The sequence below is a fragment of the Trematomus bernacchii genome, unplaced genomic scaffold (genome assembly GCF_902827165.1).
Source record: "Trematomus bernacchii unplaced genomic scaffold, fTreBer1.1, whole genome shotgun sequence".
Lineage (NCBI taxonomy): Eukaryota > Metazoa > Chordata > Actinopteri > Perciformes > Nototheniidae > Trematomus > Trematomus bernacchii.
Genome location: NW_022987547.1, coordinates 1,777,254 through 1,800,272, shown reverse-complemented (window position 1 = coordinate 1,800,272; position 23,019 = coordinate 1,777,254). Strand labels below are relative to the sequence as shown.

Genomic DNA, 23,019 nt, shown 5'->3' with positions numbered 1-23,019 from the left:
TATTCATATTCAGCTTAGCGTGAAACTATAATTTACTTTCTACATTTATTTGTCTTTACTCATAAAGTAATATAATTGAGAAGTTAAGAGTTATCAATCATTTGAGAGTCTTTCAAATACAGTTAAACAACAACAGTACAATGAAATTAGCACAAGAGGTCAGTGTCACACTCTGAGTCCCAAGATGTGTAAAAAGCCTTGAGTGTGAAGAGTGAAGGTCATGTTCTTGCACGCCAACACTTCTTCACACTAAAAACCGACAAGTGCAGTGTGAAAATCAGGCAGCACAGAGGCAGCAAGGGACAAATAAAATCAACATCATGGATACAATCTTTAATGAAAATATCATCACTAAAAATGCCCAAACATTATCCATTATACAGGAGATTTAGGCCTCACCTGGATATCATTTAGTTTCTTTATTGGCACATGAATCACTATTTGTCAACTCTCTCTAACATATTCTTGTTTCTTACTTTTTGGAGGACAAAAAATCATTACATTTATATATTGAATCATTTTCTTACGGAAGAGTACGGAAGAGGATTAGGGCCAGCCACATGAAAAAAAAGTTAGAATTCTATAATTATTATTTTTATCCTCCAAAACATTTTTCATGTGGCTGGCCCTAATCCTCTTCCGTATTTTCTCAATGTAAAAATGCCTTTGAATATTTCAAACCACAAATTCACATAGTATTTGTAATAGTGTGTTGTAATTCAAACAGTATTTCTCTTCTATAAGGAGGACCCATATATTCAGCCAGAGTCTGATTAAGATGACATGGTCACACTTTTGTTGTTAAGCATCAGCATCTAGTGGCAACCCAAGGTACTTGAGTTTTATTTTTTTTACATTTAAATGCAGGTGTCCTCGTGTCCTCCTTAAAAAAACGAGCTGTCATGTAACAAATGGCCCATATAATATGTACAGTATGAATCCAGCAGATGTTAAAATGCATTAAATTTAAAGCAAACTATGGCACATATGTTCTGTTGTCATATACAGGGAAGGAACACAATGTGATATTCAGGCTCTCAGGAGTACCCTACAGCCTGTGAAATATTATGGTACACAGCACACACTAGTGGTGTATTTCAGGAACTGTTGATACAAAGCTCAAAAACATCAGAAAGGCAATAATATTTTATTCAAAGATGAACAAGATACAGTATGTATAGAATAATTAGTTTAAAGGTCTCGTTCATGTTTTACCAAGGACCTCTCATGCTATGACAATACAGTGGTATGTGTTCAGTATGTTGGCATGCATTTAGGGGAGAAGCGACCCCAAAGCTCAAATAAATGTACACTACAGAATGCAAAACCATGTGATTAATAAAGGTGAATCACTTAGCCTGGCCCTCTGAGAAAAAAGGGAATTTAAAACCAACAACAAGTTAAAATATTATATATATAAAATGTTTAATCTTACAGCTTTCCTGTGGCTTGCACCAGTCAGACCCAAACTGTTCATCAGTTTATTCTTGATGCTCATGAAGGGCAACACTACTTCAAAAGGGGAAGTTAAATTCATCTTGTACCACAAAAGCAACTCATTCAGAATGTAAAATGTCTGTGAATGTTTAAATGAGGTGACATTTTAAAGTATAACACAAATTGAGGCATGTCTGCAGTTACCTGTCTTAATAAAGGGCATTGAAACATAATTGGCTATCATTATTGAGCAATATCATTAAGTTAAGTTATCATTAAGTACAGAGAAAATCATTTCCTAAAGCCTTAGGAACTGTCTGGATTTGGAGCACTTTACTGTAAGGAGCACGACCTAATTGCATCTTTTTGGAAACACATGGGTAAACAAAACAAATTAGAATCAGTCACATCCAGCCACATCGTATGCATAGTGTCAGTCTTAGAAAACTGACAGTCGAGAGTGACATGCAAGTAGTGAATGGAGTCCCTTTCTCATACATTCAACACAAGAGTGCTGAATAATTAAAATGTGGAAGCATTACATGTTATATTTAATATTGTATCAATATTCTATGTTGGAGATGCTTTATCTACATTTACACTAATGTATTTTAGAAAACAAAGGGGGAAGAAAAGGTGAAACAATTGTTTTACTGCTTTGGGATCTTCTAAAAGTAAAACATCAATTGAAAAGTAATTTACAATTCATTTGAAATATTTGCAGGGCGGCCTTGATTAAAGAAGACTATGTTTTTTTTCTACATGCATAGATTTGTACAAAGAGCCTGCAGCTGCACTATGCCTCCTCCTCAAAACGTACATTAGTGCTGTACATTTTGCTCTAAGAACAAAAGTAGTTTAAAGGTTCGTTTTTCTTTAAGTTACTGTACTCTACTTTACAAAGGTAGACATAATTTGACGTTTTTTTGGTGTCCTGAAAATGTGCAGTTTTGAAAAAAACACCAGTAATTCACAATTTCAACTTGAGGTTCAATAGTTATGATTTTCTGTTTTAACTACATTAAAAAAACATCCACTTTAGGAAGTGGAACAAATACATGACACAGTTGAAACTCAGCATCACAACACACAACCACATAACTGGAAAAGTAAAAAAACAACCACATTTGAACCATTGCAGACAGATTGTTTCTACCAACACATTCGTTTCTTTCCTCATGTGCATTTGGTAGATCAGTACCATCCTTACTCAATTTGTTGTAACTATCACTTTAAAAAATATACAGCAAACACCTAAAATCATATCAAAAGCTTTACTAAAAGAACTTGCTTTGCAAAAGAAATGATCTAATTATTTTCTATGCTATCTCATAAGCAGTATGATGAATGTGATGGCTCACAAAACACTATATATCAACTATTTTAAAGCTTTCTATTGATTGTAGTAAATTCATAAAGAGACGGTGAAAATTGCGTCGAACAAGTATGAGCGTGCAAATGTATCATACATAGCTTATAGGGTGTTTGCATTGGGAACGTAAACACATGCATTCAATGAAGTAAACATTTCTTCACTCCCATTTCTTTCATTTTGGGAAAACTGTATATATGTTACAAAACTGGGCCCTGCTCCTCTGAAGCAGAGAGAACCAGACAATCATCGTCAAGAAAACCTGCTCTCCTACAGAGGAAGTCGAGGTGATGATGAAGACAACCATCCTTCCTCATAACACCCATCACCATCACCTGTTCCCGTGCCCTGTATACCTGAAAGAATTGTCGAGTAAAGACAAGGAGAACACAAGTGGCTAGACTACAAGGAAACACTGTACAGTTGAAGCCTGAGACAAAGCATGCTGGGACTATATACGCATGCGGGATGAAGAGGGGCAGAGTGGGTCAGGCAATAAACGATGAAGAGGATCCTCTCATGGAACAATCCAACCCACGACCTGCAAACTGAGCCTTTTTAAGAGGAGAGGAAATCTTTAAAATTGTTCATAGATCCTTAACTTCTTCTTTTTTTCTGCGCCCGCCGTACGTCCATCTTTCAGGAAATGTACACAAGTGTGAGCTGCCAGTATAAAACTGTGAGTAAAGGGGTGTGTTTGCAAGCAGGAAGATATATAACACGGTGCGTGAGGAAGCCTCTGCATCAGGAGAGAGCCTCGTCCTCTCCCACGTAGGGCAGCTCCAGAGTCCTCATGCCGTCGCCACTCTCCTGTTTCCTAAGAAACACACCAGCCAGAGACACAGCATTTAAAGCACAGCACCGAAGGAACGGACAAATCAGCTGCTGTTAGGTAAGCTACGTTAAGGAACTGAAGCCAAGCGTTTAATTGTTACATAATGCGAGGCAGCGAGCACTGAGGAAACGCTGTTGGCCAAGTTTACACATCATACACAAGGGGAAGAAAATAAAGAAAAGGGAAGAAAACTAAGGAATGAGGGGGGGATGTTCTAAGAAGTTAATCATTTATGTCGAGGAGAGACACAACAGCTATTAGTTTACAGCTCCTTTGGATAAGGGTGGAGAGGGCTCCATGCAAAGGAACATCTTATCAATATAAATGGAGGCTCTGGGCTTATGGTGAATGAACTTGAAAACGCTACTTTCTGTTTCCAATGCATTAATTCAACTGTAATTGGAATTTTTGATTAACTTTAAAAAGATAGTTTGTAGGATTTGAAGACAGGTTGTATATCACACCGATCCTCAGTCAGTGTATTTCCTACAGAGAATGCTGGTCAGCACACCCTAACTTTAAAGAACAGACAGGAGTTAAGCAATGTACTGCTGTGGACAGAGAGCAGCAGCAAAACGTATTTAAGGCACCTTAAAAAAGGTGTTCCTGAAAAAACAATATTTGTTGTTCAAGTGCACAATATATTTAGAAAATGTTCACAGCTTTACCTTGACAAGAGGCAGCCATAGAGGGAACTGAAGCCATTATAGTATATTCTCAAAGCACTAGGCTTCATTGATAAAAACAGTCATTTTACATCACAGAACACAGAGTGTTCTTGGTCTTCCACACCCATGACTGTTTTTTTTGTTTGTGTTGTTTGTTGCGTTTAAAGGGCAAGTTTTGAATCACCAAAGTCACACAAGCAAACATCAAGGAAATGGTAAACCAGCAGCATCTGTGTCTGTGAGGTCAAATGACTGTTTTTATCAATTGAGAATGGAGACTCTGCAAGAGCAAAGCAAGATGTAACGGCTACCATTCTCCATCTGAATGGGCTGTCCAATGGCTAGGTAAAATTGTGGAATATAAAGAAATAGCCTAAACACACTTAAACTGATAATAATTGTTTAAGATGGGCATTTATTTTTGGTGGCTCAAATATTTACGTGTTGCTGCGGCAGGCGTCCACGGCAGTCCGTTGTTTTGCTACCAGCCCAATGTTTGTATGCGTAATTCCACAAAACACTGTAGTCTCATAAAGCTCTAACTGAGTAAATAAATGTATTTACTTTAATTTGTTATAAAGTCGAATGGGATTTTCTGCAGCGCACAGCACATGCTTCACCCAAAGTGTCATCGGAAATAAAATATAAAGCAAATCATAATACAGATACTACTGGCTCTAAAACACAGCGCAACCTTTCCCAAACATGGCTTGTCCAAACACCCGTAACGAGCACAGGCTAGTTTACAAACTCGATGCACGAGAGCATTTGATCATTAAAGCCATATTGAGAAATACAGCTGCTTATATCATGCCGGGGAAAAGTAAACTATCTGCAGCACTACAGCAGGCAGCATTCTCCTGAGGTTATTTACCTTGTTTGGTTACAATGAATGTAGCAGTATCTCACATTGCCTGCTCTGCCTTTCCTGCAGGCCAGGAGGGGGGGGGGGGGGGGGGGGGGGGAAGAGACATAATAACAGGATACTTGACAAACATTAGCTCGCTTTACTATATCACAGTACAAGAGGACCCAGCAGCTCTAAATGAGATGATGCTAGTGATAGGACAAGCTATTGCAAAAGCTTTTCTAGAGACAGAGTTTAGTATCTGCTGTGTGTCTGTAAACAATCCTTACGTGAGCGTTGGCCCCGGAGCACCCAGGCTGCTGCGGTCCTCTTTACGGGCCCAGTCAAAGGGGTTCCCAAAGGAGCGCTTCCTCAGCATGGTCCTCACCATGATCTGGAACAGAAAAGTCAACAATAACACACACATCAGAAAACCATGCTATTATTTGTATTTACTTGCACTATTTCATCGGTTTTATTTGTTCTATGTCCTATATATATATGTTGCACTGTTGGAGGAGCCTGTGACCTAAGTTTTTCATTGTACATATCTACACTGTAGCTAATGTGCAAATAACAATAAAGCCTTGAACTGAATTGAATGAATATGCGAAGAAATGTTAAGTAAAAAAAGATCCCCGGTCCTGGAGTTATTCTAACCGTAATATTGTTTATTTTTAAACTTCATAATGAGCATACATTTCCACTCAGGCTGTAATAGCATTTATTATAGCATTTATATATTATATATACTGTTTATTACAAGAGGCCAACGCCAAGTATTATATTCAATTCACATTCAAAGAGCTCCAGTTACTAAAGTTTTCTCCTAGCAAAACTCCAAGCCTGAAGATGTTAGGTCCACCTCAAATGTTTATGTATTTCGCAGCATTTGGCCACAACTAATACAAATACATTAGAGCAACTAAATGAGTCATACATCCGCTCTAACAGAGTGCAGAGAGGGCAAACAAGTAGGTGGCAGAGGTGTAGTGGTGCTGTTGAAATGTAACTGAAAAAAGAGAATACATAAAAAAAATGCCCTTGAAAAGCACTCTTTCTCAGTTAAGATGTTTTTTGTGTGTCTCCAGGTAGCAGGAGTGTGTTCTGTGTTGTTCATTGATGAGTCTACTCACCACTGTGGCCAGGCTGGGGATGTGTTTCACAGAATTCTCCACCTCCTCCTCCGTCACCTCGATCAGCATACAACAGTTGTCGTCCTCCGGAGGAAGAGGCTCAGCTCCGTGCCTCGTCACCCACGGGTGCACCTGGACACAAACATGAGGAGAACAATGGCGTACGTTATGTATTACTTGATATGATGAAACACAGAATCTCTGAACGGATGGAACATCGAAACCCATGCTACCAAAGTGACGTCAAGTCAAGCTATGCCAGAAACATGTTATTGTTATTGAGAGATTTCAATAATGTCGTATGTAGAATTAAATGAACATACAAAATGATCTTACGACTGTATTTCCAAGGATCTGAAGCCGACACAAATTTCATTTCCACATTAGGGAACAACTTTTCTCCAACTACAAGAGGTTTGTTTTACACCAAAGCAAATGTAACTGGAATCATTGTTATGACATGTGCAGAAACAAACAATACCCCCAGTAAGAGGCACTGGTCTCTTATCATTTAAACCCATTAACACATACAGTGATTCCCCATTCGAATATCTGCTACAGGTAGTTTACAGCCCTCTATATAATGCAAATGTGCTTGAATGCAATATAATGTAAAATAGCAGTTTACAGGAACGAGTGTTTACCTTAATTTGAGGGATTGATATTCTGGTCTCTGGATTCTTGTCCAGCATTTTCAGCAACAAATCTCTGAGATCATCTGAGATGTCAGCACTGTTGAGGTAGACAGAAATGTAACCTTCAGATTATGTCGTGTACATTTAAATCATATTTTTGTGAATTAAAAGACGTAAAACTACAATTTAATCAAATAAACCAGAGGTTCTCTGTTTTTTACCAGCCAAGGACCTGATATATTATTTACACTCCTTTGTATCCTAGTTAAACATCACAAAATAAAGTTTTATGTTGAGCTATGAAGCATCTTGTAAAACATTTTTTATTAATAATAATAACCTTTATTTTTCATGTTAATTTATTAGAATGAATCTTAAACTTTTCACCCACTTTTCAGGTAACTCCACAGGTTGCGTCTTGATTTTCTGATGAAGACTCACGATGCGCTCGTCCATAAAAGGACACTGTGAATGAAAGAAGGATCAGCTGATTGTCTTTCAAGAGAAACTCTTAAAGGTCCCATGTCATGGCCATTTCTACTGATCATAATTCCATTGTTGAGGAATACTAAAATAGATTTATATTGTGCAATTTTCCAAACTCACATTGGTTTCTCATACAGCATCTCTGTATAGTATGTGTATTCACTCTCTGTCCTAAACGGCTTGTTGGAGCTCCTGCCCCTCCCCCCCCTGTGAGCCCAGTGGCCGTCTGTTGCCCCTTTCACACCAACGCAACTCCGGTTCAAGCTCCGTGCTAGAGCTTTTCTGGTTCAGAACCGGTTCTTCGGTTTAGCGCCGGCTCTTTTCACACCGCTCAGAGCCCGACTGGTGCTGCCGCTGCTGCGTCATGACGTCACAGTTTACGTCGCTGAGTTTCTCCCCAACGCCGGAGCTCACCTCACAACAACAACGGGCCGGGGACTGCGTTGCTTTTAATCATACGAAGCCAGATTAAATTAAATAACGACTTCTCCAACCTTATACTTTTCTCCAGAGTGCCGTGGTTCATTGTTTATTAATGTGTTTCAGCGGCATTTACCGACCGCTGCAGTGCTGGCCGGCTGCTCTTCCACGAGTGTATTCTCCCGTTAGCTCCGGGTTAGCTCACACGGCTCTAAAGTATTCACTGTCTGACTGTCACACAAGCAGCTGATACATATCCCCAGTTCCCCTTAAGTGAATGTGTGTCAGTCTGAATTGACGCTGTTTGGCATCACAACGCTGTTATGAAAGTTTCTCTGGTATAACATGGGTGATGTTAGCATAGCAACCGAAGCTAAACTGACTACTTGCTAAGCAGTTTTCTACAGGCACTTTTTACCGACGTATTTTTCATTATGATTCTACTTGTGATAGTCGGACATGACAACCTGTGCAGCCCATGTATTGATTCCATCCGATAGCTGCTACAATAACAAACAAAACGTCTGCCTGCTCTCCACAATGATCAATAACAGCGAACGGATGGTCAAAGTAAGGTACAAATAAACAGAATCACACGAAGCCTGGTTAGTGTTGCCTGACTTTATAAAGTGTGTTTTTTTTAACAAGTGTGTGGTTGCGTTCTAGTCACTTTGCTCAGCACTACTGCTTGTTACAACTTTTATTTGCCGTACTCGCCTTAAGTGTTAGCTCAGGTTAATCTCGCCCCCCTCCGACGTAAGCGTGACGTATGCGGTTCTTGCTTCTAGACGGACAACTTTTTGGTGCTCGAAACGAACCGGATTCCGGAGCTATGACGCTGCTCCGCTGCGGTGTGAACAGGAAAACCCGGTGCTTTTCAAGCACCAGCACCGAACCGGCCCTGAAACACCGTTGGTGTGAAAGGGGTATGTGAGAAAGCAAGACACAGCGAAACCCAGCCCGAAACACACACACACCCGCAGACTGGCTGGGAGTTTGTGTGTGTACTCAGGCTGAGTTCCGCGGTGTCTCGCTGTCTCGCCGACCCCACACCAGTGAGCCAGCTCACAGTGTCCCGCTCCTCGCAGCAGCGAGCCTCGCAATGTCCCGCCGAGTGTGTACTTTACGTTACGTCACTTTACCCAAATACGTCACTATACCCAAGAAGTAAACAATGGAAAAAGAGAAAACTCCAACGAGGCGTTCTGGGGCAGCATAGACAGGTATTGTCTGTGTTAGAGTTTTACTCGCTACAGGGTGTACTTTGAGGGTTTGTGACTCTGCAGACCGTTTACATGCATAGAAACCTTCATAACACACAAGGGGATGGGTAATAACCAGAAAAGCATGACATGGGACCTTTAAACAACATACCAAAAAGCAATTTTACCAAAGCACACACTCACCACTCCATAGACGAAGCAGTAAAGTGTCACTCCCATGGCCCAAACATCCAAAGCCTAGATGTAAAGAAACATGATAAAAATGTTATGTTAAGAAATAGTTTCCTCAGTGTAAGATAGTTGAAATACAACACTTAAAGGTGGGGTATGTAATTTATTTCAGAAACACTTTTTGCCATATTCCATGGAATGCTCTTAACATCGCGATAGCAATGAATATATTAAATGCTTTGACGATAAATACATTAAAAAAAATCATCTGTGGAAGCCGTAGCGCTGTAAAAAGCACGACCAATCATTTTAGCCGGCCCGGCTAAAATAACTGGATGGCCTACCTGCCTGTCAGCCTTCCATCTGTGCACAAACTTATCTCGTGCCCTCATTGGTCATGTCCATGTGTGTTGGAGGAGGGGCTCTGTAAGGAAGTGGCAGATTTCTTTCGGCTGTGTATTTTCAAATTCTAGCACACTCAAGCTGGTTTCTCCAAAATTACATACCCCACCTTTAATGAAAACTAAGACAACAAATGACCAAAAAAACCAAGGATGTGTGCATTTCATCAAATCATCCCCAGAGGGCACTAGTTAGTCAAATGTTCCTCCACCTTTCCAGAGAAGTTCTTCCTGGTCTCAGAGAGAGCTTCGGGGGCGAGGAAGGCGGGCGTTCCCACGGTGCTGGTCAGCAGAGCATCAGCGCCCTCAAACTGGTTACTGACTCCAAAGTCTGCGATCTTGATGTGTCCGTCTTCTCCCACCAACAGGTTGGAGGGTTTCACGTCTCTGTGGATGATCCTCTGGTAATGTACTGTTGGAAAAGAAACATTACAGATACATTTAACAGCAACAAGATCCCATTTGAGGAATCCTGCTTAGGGCATGCAAAGACTATTCATCTTTTTATCATATTGCAAGAAATTGGGTATTGAGCAATCAGTCTTCTCAACATTATTTTCCTGTAATTCAAGTTTTTCTTATTGAAATAAATTGTATCTAATAGTGGTGTATTCTATATATAAATGTGCTGGTATGTATATGTTGATCCAGGCTCTGATTATTATTATTTTTTTTTTATTAATATCATATTTAGCGGCTGTTGATTGTTATGTGTGTACCGATCCATGGACAGCAGAGGGAAATTAGCTAATCGCGAAATCCGGTATATTTTCTGTTTGTTTTGCATATTTAAAAAGACTAATAATATTTTTTTTACAAAAAGTATCAAAAATGTAAGGAGAGACCAGTACTTTTTATATTTTTTATTGTAAACACATCAGTTGTTGGCTTGGGGTGTAAAATGAAAAATGGCTTGTGGTGAAATCTCTGGAAGTGCACTTAGTCAGGAAGTTGGATTACCATATGGGCAATTAAAGAGAATAAAATGTATTTATTAACCTAACCACTTAGCCTTGTTCAGTTGTGTTTGATTATAATAAGAAATAATTGAGTTTCAGTGTCCCTGCTGCAGAGCCTTCCTCTCAGTGTTAGTCTCCTAGACGACACATTGTGCAAAAGCTTTTCTGCTGTGCTGAAATACATTAAGAGCCACTGAGCTGAGGTGAAATGAGCCTTGTGGGTGGCTTGAGTCAAGAACAGCACAGGCAAAGGATTTGTGTAAGTGGCGTGGAAGAATTGCAGCATTCGGGCAGATCTAGATACAAAAGCGCTTCATCTTGATACCACGAGTACAGCTCATTTTGGGATATCATCGTGTATTAGGCTACTTTTGCAACATAAATTGCTACTGTAATCATCAGTATTTTTCATTTTTTCTTTCACAAAGGTTAAGATGTTAAGATTCAAGCACATTTTCAGAATAAAGGTTGGACAATTTAAAAGGTACTGAGTTTCCTTGATACATTTAATTTCAACTGCCTAATAAAAATAAAGCAGCATCTGAGAAGAAAATAATTAAACAGCAGCTGTAGCAGAATTGAATTAAAGTGTTTCTGGATGCATAACAACTAATCTGAAAAGGATGAACAGCCCTAATCACCCCCCCCCCCATTATTATTGCTCTACCATGCAGTCACAGATTGAACAATAACGGATGTTTTCGAAAGACTCACGATACTCGATTCCCCGGAGCAGATCTTGGAAGTAGAAGCGTGACTGGTCCTCGCTGAAAGGCTTATCTGTGGGCACCTCCATGACAGCCCTGAATACATAAACGAACACACAATTAGCAATCATAACTAATGAGATTCAGCTCATTCCAGTGACACAATCATTTTCATAAAGAGGCTTAGCTTACCCTTGCTTGACCAGCTCAAACACTGTGACAGAAACACAGATGAGTTAGTGATGAAAGCTTTTCAAAGACATAGACAAACTGCCAAAAATATCTTTTAAAGTTGGTTTCAAATACATTTATTTTATGCTTGCTGTGTGTGTGTGTGTGTGTGTGTGTGTGTGTGTGTGTGTGTGTGTGTGTGTGTGTGTGTGTGTGTGTGTGTGTGTGTGTGTGTGTGTGTGTGTGTGTGTGTGTGTGTGTGTGTGTGTATGTGTGTGTGTGTGTGCGTGCGTGTGTGTGTGTGTGTTGTTCTGAAGGCTAACTGTCTGGCCACAACATACCCATGTACAGATGGTCCTCGCTGGGGTCATCCAAAACCTGGCAACAAATGACAGAGACATGGAAATGAGCGTAAACACACACAAATGGATCATTTTCCCGTATGCTAGCACATACAGTTTTGTTGTACGTGATGCTCTTATAAAGGGCTGGGAGGTTTCCGTTATAGTCTCATTACCTGGGTTTACTCTCTTTGAACAGATATGCTTAAATTAAATTTAAAAAAACTGATTGTTGTTTTGATCCCTATTTGTCCTTCTTTCTGAGACACTGCTGAGGCATCTCTCCAAATTGTTCGACTAGAGAGTTGGCAACATACCTTTGTTGTGCTTCACAGAGAAAGGCTCAATTTAAAAGACTGTTTTACTGCATTCAGTTTTAACTTGAGTAGGTCTAATTGTTTTGTCACTTAAATATCGCTTGAATTATTTGTAACCTTTATAATACTTATATGCATTTACACTTCTTCCTGAAATGAAGCCACTATGGATTAGAACAAGTTGGATATTGTGATACACAATTCAGGAATGTTTTAACAGCCCCTACCTCTACTAGCTTCACCACATTGGAATGGTCTAGCTTTTTCAGGATGGCAATCTCTTGATAGACCCGCTCCAGGGGTCCTTTGAGCTGAGGGGGGCCTTCAGGGTCTGCTTTGGCTCCACGAGGCGGAGGTCTCCCTGACAGAGGAGAGAGAGACAGGACAGGAGGACAGACAGGGTTTAAGTATTAACGCGCTGTGTTCATGTACCACTGAAGCATTAACAGAGACTGTGCTCTCTGCTGTTTAAACCATCTGCCCCTGGCTCCGGACTTACGTGGGAAACCTGCCTGCCTCATCAGCCTCTTCTTGGACAACACCTTCATCGCCTACGGGAGGGAGATGGAGTGGAGGATAAGAGTAGAGTCAGAGGGGGGTGGGAGAGCCAAGTGGGCAGGAGATTCAAAGAAAAAATATGAACAGAAAGGCAGACAAAGAGACATCTGACAGAGCACCCACTCACACACCTACATATGAGTATCTCAGCAGCGCCTTAACGTTTCTCTCATCACCTTGAACATCCTTTGTGTACGTTTCAGGACTGCTAACAGTTGAAAGCATCATCGGCTTAAAAGCTAAGCTGAGAAGCATCAAGGTGCAAAATGAGTGAAATGCAAACCTGCCTCATTAATCCTTCTTTAAGAAATACTTCTGAAATGTCAACTACATCTACTGAAAAATAGTGTTTTTAAGCTTGAAATCATACAATAAACTGTAATTCATACAATATAATATGTGTATACTTAAACATAGTATATCATTCAAAATGATGGACTTCTAGGTGTCATTAGCTTACTTCAGCACAAGCAACATTTTGGCCTGTTGTCTCATAGAACATATCAGTAAACAATAAAAGGACATACGCAACACATGCATGGCAAACACATTTCAGGCCTAAAGAAACTATGAATTTTGCTCAGTTTCTGACAGGACTCCTACATTTCTAATTCAAAAGAGTTAAGTTGCTGAATAACACAGCATTTCTCAGTTTTTCATTTGAAAAACTATTAAATTGGTTAGAAAGTTAGAAAATAGGCACACATTAAAAGGTTGCTTATACACATCTATTGTGTGACAGCTACATTGTTCGGCAGATCATTTCCGTGTTCCGGGGTTATAAGCCTCGACGCCCCTCAGTTATTATGGCAATGATATAATCACTTGTGGGCTTTGTCACTTGGGAGGAATATTAAAATAATCCTCATGTCATTGCCTGTCAACATCATGCAGCTTAATGAGAATTGCAGCAATACACATGAACAGCAGACAGAAAATCTGAAACTGACGTGTTATTGTCGCACGCAGCCAGGCACAATTAACATTTTCACATGTGGAGGACTCACATAGAAATGACACCAGTTAATGTGACGAGGGGATTTGATCATTATGAGCTATATCTCTGTCTGTGTGACAAGTGATTAGGAATGAGAGAAATGGAGACAATGTTAATAGATGGGGAAGAAATAACATCTGTATGTGTGTGTGTGAAGGACTCACATAGTATGTGTTGTCATCCTCATTGTAGGCCAGCTTCACAACACCATAGGAGCCCTGGAACAGGAATAAGTTTAAAAAAAGGAACAGAAAATGTGAGAATGAGGCTGAGCAGCTGCCATTTTTCATGTGAAAGACAAACACATCACACTAAGTGCAAAGCAATCTTAATATAGATACACACGATACACAAACATATATATATATTTGAATATATACACACGGGGAAGTGTGTGGGTCAAGAGGCCCCACGCAAAGTGATATGATGAGGCCCTCTGTTTCGTGAGTGTCGACCGGGGGGGGGGGGGGGGTTGCTAGTGGAGCCTCGCAGTGGCGAAATCGTGCCGCGCCACACTAATTGGCCGCATAAGCGCATAGGTGTGCCGCATTTTCGGCTCAGTTGAGGCACCCTCCGCAAGATGAGGCCCCACGCAGTCTGCATGATCGGCCTGTAGGGAGGGACGGCCCTGTGTGGGTCGACAGTGTACACTGAAAGAGTACCAGCTGCTTCAGAGTGAGAACAGAGAAATTCAAATCATCTCTCCCTCTCGCTTTCATTTTTTATTTCAGGCTAATTAAGGAACCTGGATCTGGTTTATGCTATCAAGCTCTTCTGCCCACACACACAGGAAATACAGGATACAAACTAGGCCCAATTAGCAGCCTGTGTGCACAAATTCATGCCCAAAAAACAAACAAGAGATAAGAGAGGCGGGGGCAGAACGGAGAGGCAGAGTCCCTGAGACGATCTGATAACAACCGTCTTGAAAGGCTCTATTTGTCTCAGCCAAACCACACACATTAACATGTCTGCCCTCATGCAGAAATTCACATCAGCCGTGCACATTGTGTCTTATGAAACCCACAATGTAAGTCGTGCACTGACACATACCGAGCTAAGCCTTGCACGACCCTTAGAGAGCGCTATTTATACCAGCAGCCTCTCGCCCAAACTCTCCCATGGCCTGGGAGTCTACTCAGAGTTTGGGAAATGAGGACAGCCGGAAGAGAGCGGAGAGCAGAGGCTGGTACCGCGTGTCCTCGATGATACGCGCTACTTGACAGACATGCAGTAGGCGGGAGAGAGAGAGAGAAAATGGGAGAGTCAGTGAAAGGGAGCAATCAGTTGAGTTGTACCTTTCCAATCTCATCTTTCAGCTTGTACTGGTTGAGTTGAACGCAGTCCTTGAAGAGAGAAAGAAGAGAGGAGGACAAAAACGGTTTCTGTACAGATGAAATCACATCACACATTTTAGATATAGAAATATATCAAAAGCAATCTTCGAAAATCTGCTTTCCACATCACTATTTCTAAGTGTATTTTTCTAAATCTGGCGACACGTCTTCTGTGCTTGTCAGCTTGAAAGCAGTCCCTGTCTTTAAAATCTCCACAAATCCATGTTTGAGACTTGACAGGTAGGATGTGTTACCCAGCTATCACAGTTTTCCAGTATATTTTGTAATCTTCAGGGGAAACTAGGCAGGTGTAATCAAATAAAAAGTGTGGATTTAAGACAAAGAGTGATTAAACACATTCAGTGCTGAGAACAAACTGCAATCAGCCCACAGAGAATGAGTCATACGAACACCTGGAGATACACCTACTAACCAGCCTTTCATTGAAATATATATATTTGTAAGAGTAATTGATTTCATTGTTGGTCATTGAACCAGATTAATAAAAGACCAAGAGTGCCAAGAAAAATTGTAAGATGATGTGAATACATACATTTAGAGAAATAACAATGACTTACATCATCATATGACCCTTTACTCACAGTAAGGTCATTTACAAAACAATAATTAAACACCATAAGAGGATCATTTAAACATATTTGTAAATAATTTCACCTAATGAAACTTTGCACTTTAAATTCTGATATACTGCATTTTTTTTTTGTTACAAGTGTAACTTATCATATTCTTATTTTTTGTATAACTAGATACATTTTATTAATTTTAATTGTATAAGAGTTTTTTTAATTGTTTTGAAAAGAGTTCTATATTTGCTGATTTTTACAACTTAATTCCTTTTTAGTGTTTTTGTATTGGTATACACAAAAGCAAATTCCTTGCATGTGTAAACCTGCTTTTATACATGCAATCATGTTCTAACTATAACACAGTCCCCCCTCTGCAGAGCACTAAGAGGGACTCTACTTACATTCACAGGTTTCTGCATCTACGTGAATCTCAGCTATGATCTACCAAGACAGGAAGACCTTACCTTTGCATCATCTCTTTATCAGTGTGCTGCTGCTTTTAAAACAAATGCACATGTAGGTCTGCTTACTTTCAGACGAGTATGAAGCTGATGTTTTGAGAACTAACAGATGTTCAATAGGAGCACAAGTCTGGCTTTGTGTAAACATGAGTTAGTTTGTTCATTCATGTGTAGCACCTTATGCAATGTAGTCCTTAAGGGAGTACACTGTTCAGATGGTGCAGGAGTATAAATTATATAATCCCAATTATTATTACGCTGGCAGGCTGTAGCATCATTTTGGCTAATTTCTTGGGATTTGTTCATCAACATATTAAGGTCAACCAGTTAAATAACAGTACATATACAATATTTTGTGTTAACAGTTTAGAGTGGTGAAGGAATGTGTCCAAAACCAGGAAGTTAGTTATCATTTTAGCACTAAAGGGTTCCCTCGTCTTGTTTTATTTAATGTGTTGTTGGTTTTATGCCTAAAATAAAGGTCTGTGGTTTTTTGACAGGCTTTCAACATGTGACTAAAGATCCTCACGCGCGCAAGTCCGCTTTTAGCTTAGTTTGTGAGGTGAACTAATGCGACTGTCATGAAGATCGTTTATAGCATAACGTTAGCTTCTTACTTCTGGCCAATGCATTTACGTTTGAACTATTATCAAAGTGGTGTCAGTATGTGGAGATTAACCTGCTGAACAAAATGTGTGTAAATATCATAAATGTGTGTTTCCTACAGGATTTATTTTCTGCAATATATTCAAGTTCTACGGAAAATCCAGTTGGCTTTTATCAAGAAAACTCTTGCAATTCTAACTTCAGGGTCTGCCTACAAATACATTGCACCAAACTATTGACTTTGATGGTTTTGAAATGTCTTCAAGTAGCAATATCAGAGTTAAAAATCCTTAACACTGGATTTGTGTTAACCCGAAGGCTTGACCCTACCTGGAGGTCTGTGATGGAAACGCTGTGGGACTCCACTGTGGGCCGGCGAGGCAGGCGTGGAGAGGAGTGAGGCGACGTGATGGGAGAGTAGGGTAAAGACGGGTAAATATGGCGCCCGTTGAGTCCCGGTGAGCTGCAGGGTGACGATGCTGTATGCGAGCGCTCCTGTAGAGATAGCTTTCTGTCCGACAGGCTTAACCTCCCCCTCTGCTCTTGGCTCCCGGGCAGCAGAGCCTCCGACCGGCCCACCGTGTGGGACAGCAGGTCGCAGGACGGGGTCCGGAAAGGAGCCGCCACAGAGGACGCAGGCTCGGGCGTCTCCGAACTGTCCATGTCTTCTACCTGAGATATGATACATACAAATCATAGTTATATTATTATTTTATTAGTCAATTTATTGAACATGTTAGAAAACAAACAATAATAATTATAATAATTATAACAAAGAGAATCAAAATTTAAAAAAAGTTCAAGGTATACAAAGAAATAAATAGTCCAATAGTTTCTGTCATGTTCAAAAGGGGCAAGAAGAAGCTTAAAAACTGTTCTGGTCCTACCCCCTCTAACGCACATTCTTCATGAAAATCAAAGTTTAGGTCATCGGCATCCGTGATATTTGATTCATTGTTTTAAACAAACCATTTATTTGTAAAAATTAAACAACTTTTACAACGACAAGAAATAGCAAGCAGCATCACTTCGCAGGTCCTGCTCATAACCATTCAGGATTTGGTTTCTAAATAATAGTTTTAGTTTAGGTAAAGTTGCACAGTATTTCAGCTCATCATTACAGTTATTCCACAGATGAACACCTTTTGATGTGATGCAATGAAGTTTGGAATTTGTTCGTATGGGTTTAAATGCAGTTTCCTCTCAACATGTGTATGTTTTCTCTCTGTGTGAAAAGACCCAAAATGTTCCTTTTAGCATATGAGTATTATACAGTATGATGGTCAATATGTTGCATTTGTCTGTTTCTATCACTTTCATATGATAAATCTGAAATGGGGTGTGGTAAATAACATGTATGGCCATGTATCATCATATGTCAACGCTTCATTAAGTAGAAACCCACATTTCCAATGACATCCCTGGTACATATCGTGTGTGTTTGATCTTACCTCCTCCTCTCCGGGCGGTCTGCTGGGTTCGTATTCTGTGACCACGATGAGGGACTCCATGGGGTCTGGGGAGGGCGTTTCGGAGTGGGTGTTCAAAGGTGGAGCGGGACAGCTGCACAGCAGATCAGGCAGAGGTTTTGAGGCTTGTGATTGGGGCGCATGACCGCAGGAGGCCGGGGGCTCAGCGGTGGGCCAGGGCGTCACGTGACAAGGGAACATGGTGCCTCTTCTTAGCAAAGACAGACAACCACTGCTCCATCAGATGGGAGCCTGGGGGGGAATCAGTGACACATGAGCAAATTATATAATAATAAAAACATATGGAGAACAACTGGCCTTCTGGACATCTACAGCACTTTTAACAGGTGGAGCTTTTATAAGGCAAATAGTGCTGGGACAAAGAAAACAAAAAAGGGACAGAATGAGTACCAGCTGCTTTATTTGGACAGTGTCCGTCTTAACCCTGAACAAAGTATACAACTCACTTTAAATGTGTCAAAACTGTATTATATAATCACACTATACAAATACAATAACAAAAGCAAAAATATAACCCCTATGTCCTTCTCTCTTGACTCACGACTCAACGCACAGAACCCTCCAATCACAGTGTATCTTTGACTGGATTGTTTCACAAGTAGCCAGTTGACAAGCACATTTTACGCCTTTAAAAAGCTATGTTATTGTCAGACAACAGCCGGTGGTTTCAGAAGTTGCATCTGGGCCAATCAATCGGCCTCATTTGCTCTCCACACGTCCACATATTTAGCTGCACACAACCAAAGCCTGCTCAACTGTCCAATGACAGTTGAGTTATATATCTATAATACTCAAGACTACAAATGGAGTGCAGACGCTTACGATACACACCTTGTCTGCTGACAGAGCATACTGTAGGAAACGTTCACTTTGAGATGAGGTTTCTACTTTAATTTGGGATTTATTTTACAAAATGTGCTCATGCTGCATGACCTAGGTTAGAGGGAGGGAGCCCAAGACAATATTTAACCAGCACCAATATTTCATTCAACTTTCACGGCATCCTCAACAAACAGTGGCAAGAGTGAAAAACAAATATCAGTTAACAAAAAGCTTGTCTAGCTATATTCATTTACCTTTACCGTTGCAACGCCCGCAGTGAATTTCCCTCTGTTTTCCCCTGTGGCCATGCAGGAACAAATTGAAAGCAAATGAGAAGTGGGGTTCCAGGTAGACAAAAGAGGGCATCTGTATATCTGTATCCACGAAAACCAGGGCTGCTAGTTTTCCTTAGACCAAGTATTACAGAAATTCCATGCGTAACTCACGCTTTCACAGCTGGAGCACAGTGTTTGAAGGGCTACCACGGATCAAGTTGTGGGTGTAATGAAAGGGTGAGGGGAAATATAATTGGAGTTAATATCCACTAGCTGTGAAACATAAGGAGATGCAGTTCTTACCGTATGAAACCTTTCATTTTTCCCCCCACACATTCGGTGAGGTGCTAATTAATTCATGATTACATGTCTAGTACCACAAACATCAGCTCTAAGTGGACAGATTTGACGCGTCTATAACAGCCATGCTTTTAATGTCACTTATACAACAAAGTATTTGATGTATGCAGCATCCAACCAAAGCCTTTCTTCTGCCATTTCCATCTCTCCGAGTCCACTCAGCTTATTATCTGCTCATTATCTGTGAGAAGAATGGAGAGAGAAGGAAAAGGACGGATAGAAAGAGAGAGACAGAGCGGATCTCTTGGCTTCCAGCATGGTTTTTACAGGATTGTGGTTTGTCAGTGTGTGGGAGCTCAGTAAATCTCACAGACACAGGAAAAGAGAGGGAAGCCATGAGGAAAACAAGACAGTGGGAGCTCCAGCCAAGTTCAGAAAGAGGACCGTGTGTGGGAAGAGACACCCACTCCAGGTGGCCTCACTACCTCCATTGCCAGCCTATATATAGTGATGCAAACTCACAAAAAGGAAGAAAGAATTGCAGCACATTCACAAAGAGACTTATATTAGGCATAACGGTTTCATACTGGAACATACTCTCTTGTCTTCCCGACTGCACTGTGTCTTTAGCTGCAAAAAGGACATTTCATTAAACGTGGAATAATTATTTTCAGACAATTATTCTGACAATACAAACACAACGTCTACAGGTTAGGAGTGTTGCTTGTGTCTGTATTAGGGACCTAATGTTCTCATCAGAACAAATCTATCAAAGATATTTGCCCTGCATGACCTCTGAAAGTTCCTGACTTAACCATACATTTTATACGATCCTACATTCAAGCACCAGAAAAAAATCTTTCAATCAAGTTAGACCTATAACATACAGTATCAGTGCCATATAGAAAAGATATGTGCTCTGATAAGTGGACTTGGCCTCAATGGACTAGAGAAAAATATAGACTGGACGAAACCGGCAGTGCACCAGCTACAGTATTTTTTTTATTTCCACAGAAAAGAGAGAACTTACCGAATTTGACCTACTTTGATTTCATATCAATATGTTCTCATTCAGGGCAGTTTGCCTTCAAGAGGTTTTTGTGTAGTTTCTATATTGGTGAAAGGAAGTGGTTGTTCCCTCATGCTATTTTATAACAGTCAACACATTATCACTACATTTCCATTCTCCGCCCAACATGGTTTTGATAGGAAATCCTTCCTTAGGGTCCCTCAGACGGTGGGTTATTATGTCATTGGTGGTTTAATGTCCAGCAGGATTTGCTGTAGCATGAGACTTCAACAAAAGGAGAAGTGATGCCAGCAGAGTTTCTAAACATGTTCGAATGTCAACAGCCACTATTTAAGAAATGATTTACTAAACGTCAAACTACTGTCAGGCTAACACTCATGACAATCCTTATAGCTTGGAGCTGAGAAACATACATCACTTTGACGCAACTCACTCACAAGTCATGTTTACCGAACACCTAACTTAAAAAAATTAGAGGGTTGGGGGGCTGGACACAAGCTTAAAATGTATCCATGCCTTCAGCAGAACATTTAAAATATATAAACCTTACGACTATAAAAAGAAGCCTCTGAACTTGGTAGTCTGTAACAGTGAAGCCTCCAGAATCTATATTGTTCCTCGACAAAGACCCTCTTTATAATAGATAACAAAAACTTCAGTGATCCCTGGTAATCACAGCAGCTAGTCGAAGAATAAGCACTTACATGCTGCTTACTACAAAAGATAATGCCTAGCTCCAGATGCCGCTCTGGACCTCTTATCCTAACAAAAGTCATATGACCTTCACTATCTGTGCTGTAGGGGAGGGGGAGAGAGGACTTATCAGAGCTTGCAGGGGGTCCAGGCTTTGTACAGCATTAATAACAACACAGACATGGCCCCATAGACATACAAGTACAACACAGGGCCATCTGGAGCAGAGGAGGATCCCCGGCTTCATTAAAAGATCAACAGGGCAACCCTGTCAGTGATCTGCGGAGCCGTGCAAGAGATAAGCTCCTGTAAATGAAGGGATGAGCGTCCCCGGGCCAACTTAACTGCAGTGTTATCACACAAGCACAGCTAAATGTTGCGGAGTTTCAGAAATTGGCCGTCAACAAAACTACAAATATACCCACATCTTTCATTGTTTTGAAATAATAATGGTGATAAATGTGCACCGAAATATGCAAAAACCCAAAGTCTAGTGGATTATTTTGTCTATATTAATCGACACATCACCTCTGGGTGATCTTTTCTCATTACATTTCTAAAACTGAGACATGTGTTTTCAAATAGGTTTCAATATTGTAGGGTAAGACAGACACATTTTTGTTCAGAACTTTAAAACAAGATAAATAGTCCATTTGATCAGCAGCAGACATATTACATGGTGCATTTCAAGTATGATATGAAGTTTGTCATCATATGTTTAACCAAACAACTGTGTCCTTTAAAACGGGGCATTCATTTTAATCAGTAATTTTAAGTCCTAGGTTTGAAGTCCTTTTAAGTTAAATTAAAGAAACACTGAAAAACTGTGTTGAAAAATAACATTAAAAGGAACTACATATTATATTATCTTCAATAAAATACATGTTAATAGAACTTTGGTTTCTTAAAGAGTTTCACACAACGACAATGACATTTGTTTGAGTTATAATGCACAGCAACATCAACTCCCTTTGAGCATACCGTTAACGCAAACAATTAGACCAAGACTATTATAGATATTCTCACGTTTACTACATTAAAAACAACGGTTTAGCTTTTCTAGTGCAGTAATCTCTTCCTTATACTTACAACCGAGAACACACATTGACACGGGTAAAAAAAAAAAAATTTTATCGATGTTGTCACAAATTCACAGGCTGAAATTAGTGTTAGCGTCGTCTTAGGTCCCACAAAGCTAACTTTAGCTCAGCTAACGCTAGCAGCTGGCTCATCTGTCAAAATACAGATGTTGTTGGGCAGGAGTCAAGGATGGCTAGTGCGACTCAGTATCGTCCATAGTACGCCCCAAGACAACGCTACAGAACACAAAGCAAATACTATATGTAACAATTAAGCCTTACCTTAACGTGTTATTTAGGCAACAAGTCAGAATTGTTGGGTGTATTCTCCTTCAGCTGCGGTTCAAGTCACGTCTGTACCACGACAGCTAGCTAGCGGTGTGACAGCCGGAGAGCAGACACCCGATGTTGTGATGGACCAATCCCGCGGAGCGCACAGGGTCCCGTGCTTCCTCTGGAGGAAGTGTTGGTGAACGGGCAGTGTGGTCATTTAACGTGAATAGTTTCAGCAATATGCTTCATAGAGACCCACAACCGCGCTGGAGGTGTAGGCTACCATTTGTTCTTCTTTCTGTTTAACTCACGACCTCAACATAGGTAACACTTTATTGTTCCTGGGGGATTTCCATCAGCATTTCATGGGCGACTGGCTCCCTCT

The 23,019-nt window shown here is 40.4% G+C and overlaps 1 protein-coding gene across 3 annotated transcripts; it reads right to left on the bottom strand.

The window, feature by feature from the left end:
- Positions 1 to 905: 905 nt before the first annotated feature.
- Positions 906 to 22,953, bottom strand: LOC117476543 (calcium/calmodulin-dependent protein kinase kinase 2). Of its 3 annotated transcripts, none has more exons than XM_034123162.1 (18): positions 22,644 to 22,953; positions 18,124 to 18,393; positions 17,003 to 17,344; positions 14,980 to 15,027; positions 13,846 to 13,899; positions 12,626 to 12,677; positions 12,354 to 12,487; positions 11,810 to 11,846; positions 11,490 to 11,511; positions 11,305 to 11,393; positions 9,844 to 10,043; positions 9,243 to 9,296; positions 7,322 to 7,395; positions 6,940 to 7,027; positions 6,296 to 6,427; positions 5,450 to 5,553; positions 5,187 to 5,240; positions 906 to 3,626 (listed from the first exon to the last, which is right to left on the bottom strand). In XM_034123162.1, the coding sequence occupies exons 2-18, from the start codon at positions 18,340 to 18,342 to the stop codon at positions 3,554 to 3,556; spliced, it is 1,776 nt and encodes a 591-aa protein (XP_033979053.1). In that variant the 5' UTR covers positions 18,343 to 18,393; positions 22,644 to 22,953; the 3' UTR covers positions 906 to 3,553. The 3 variants fall into 3 exon arrangements, with proteins under 3 accessions (XP_033979053.1, XP_033979054.1, XP_033979055.1); XM_034123163.1 differs by lacking the exon at positions 22,644 to 22,953 and adding an exon at positions 19,239 to 19,259; XM_034123164.1 differs by lacking the exon at positions 5,187 to 5,240.
- Positions 22,954 to 23,019: the final 66 nt, after the last annotated feature.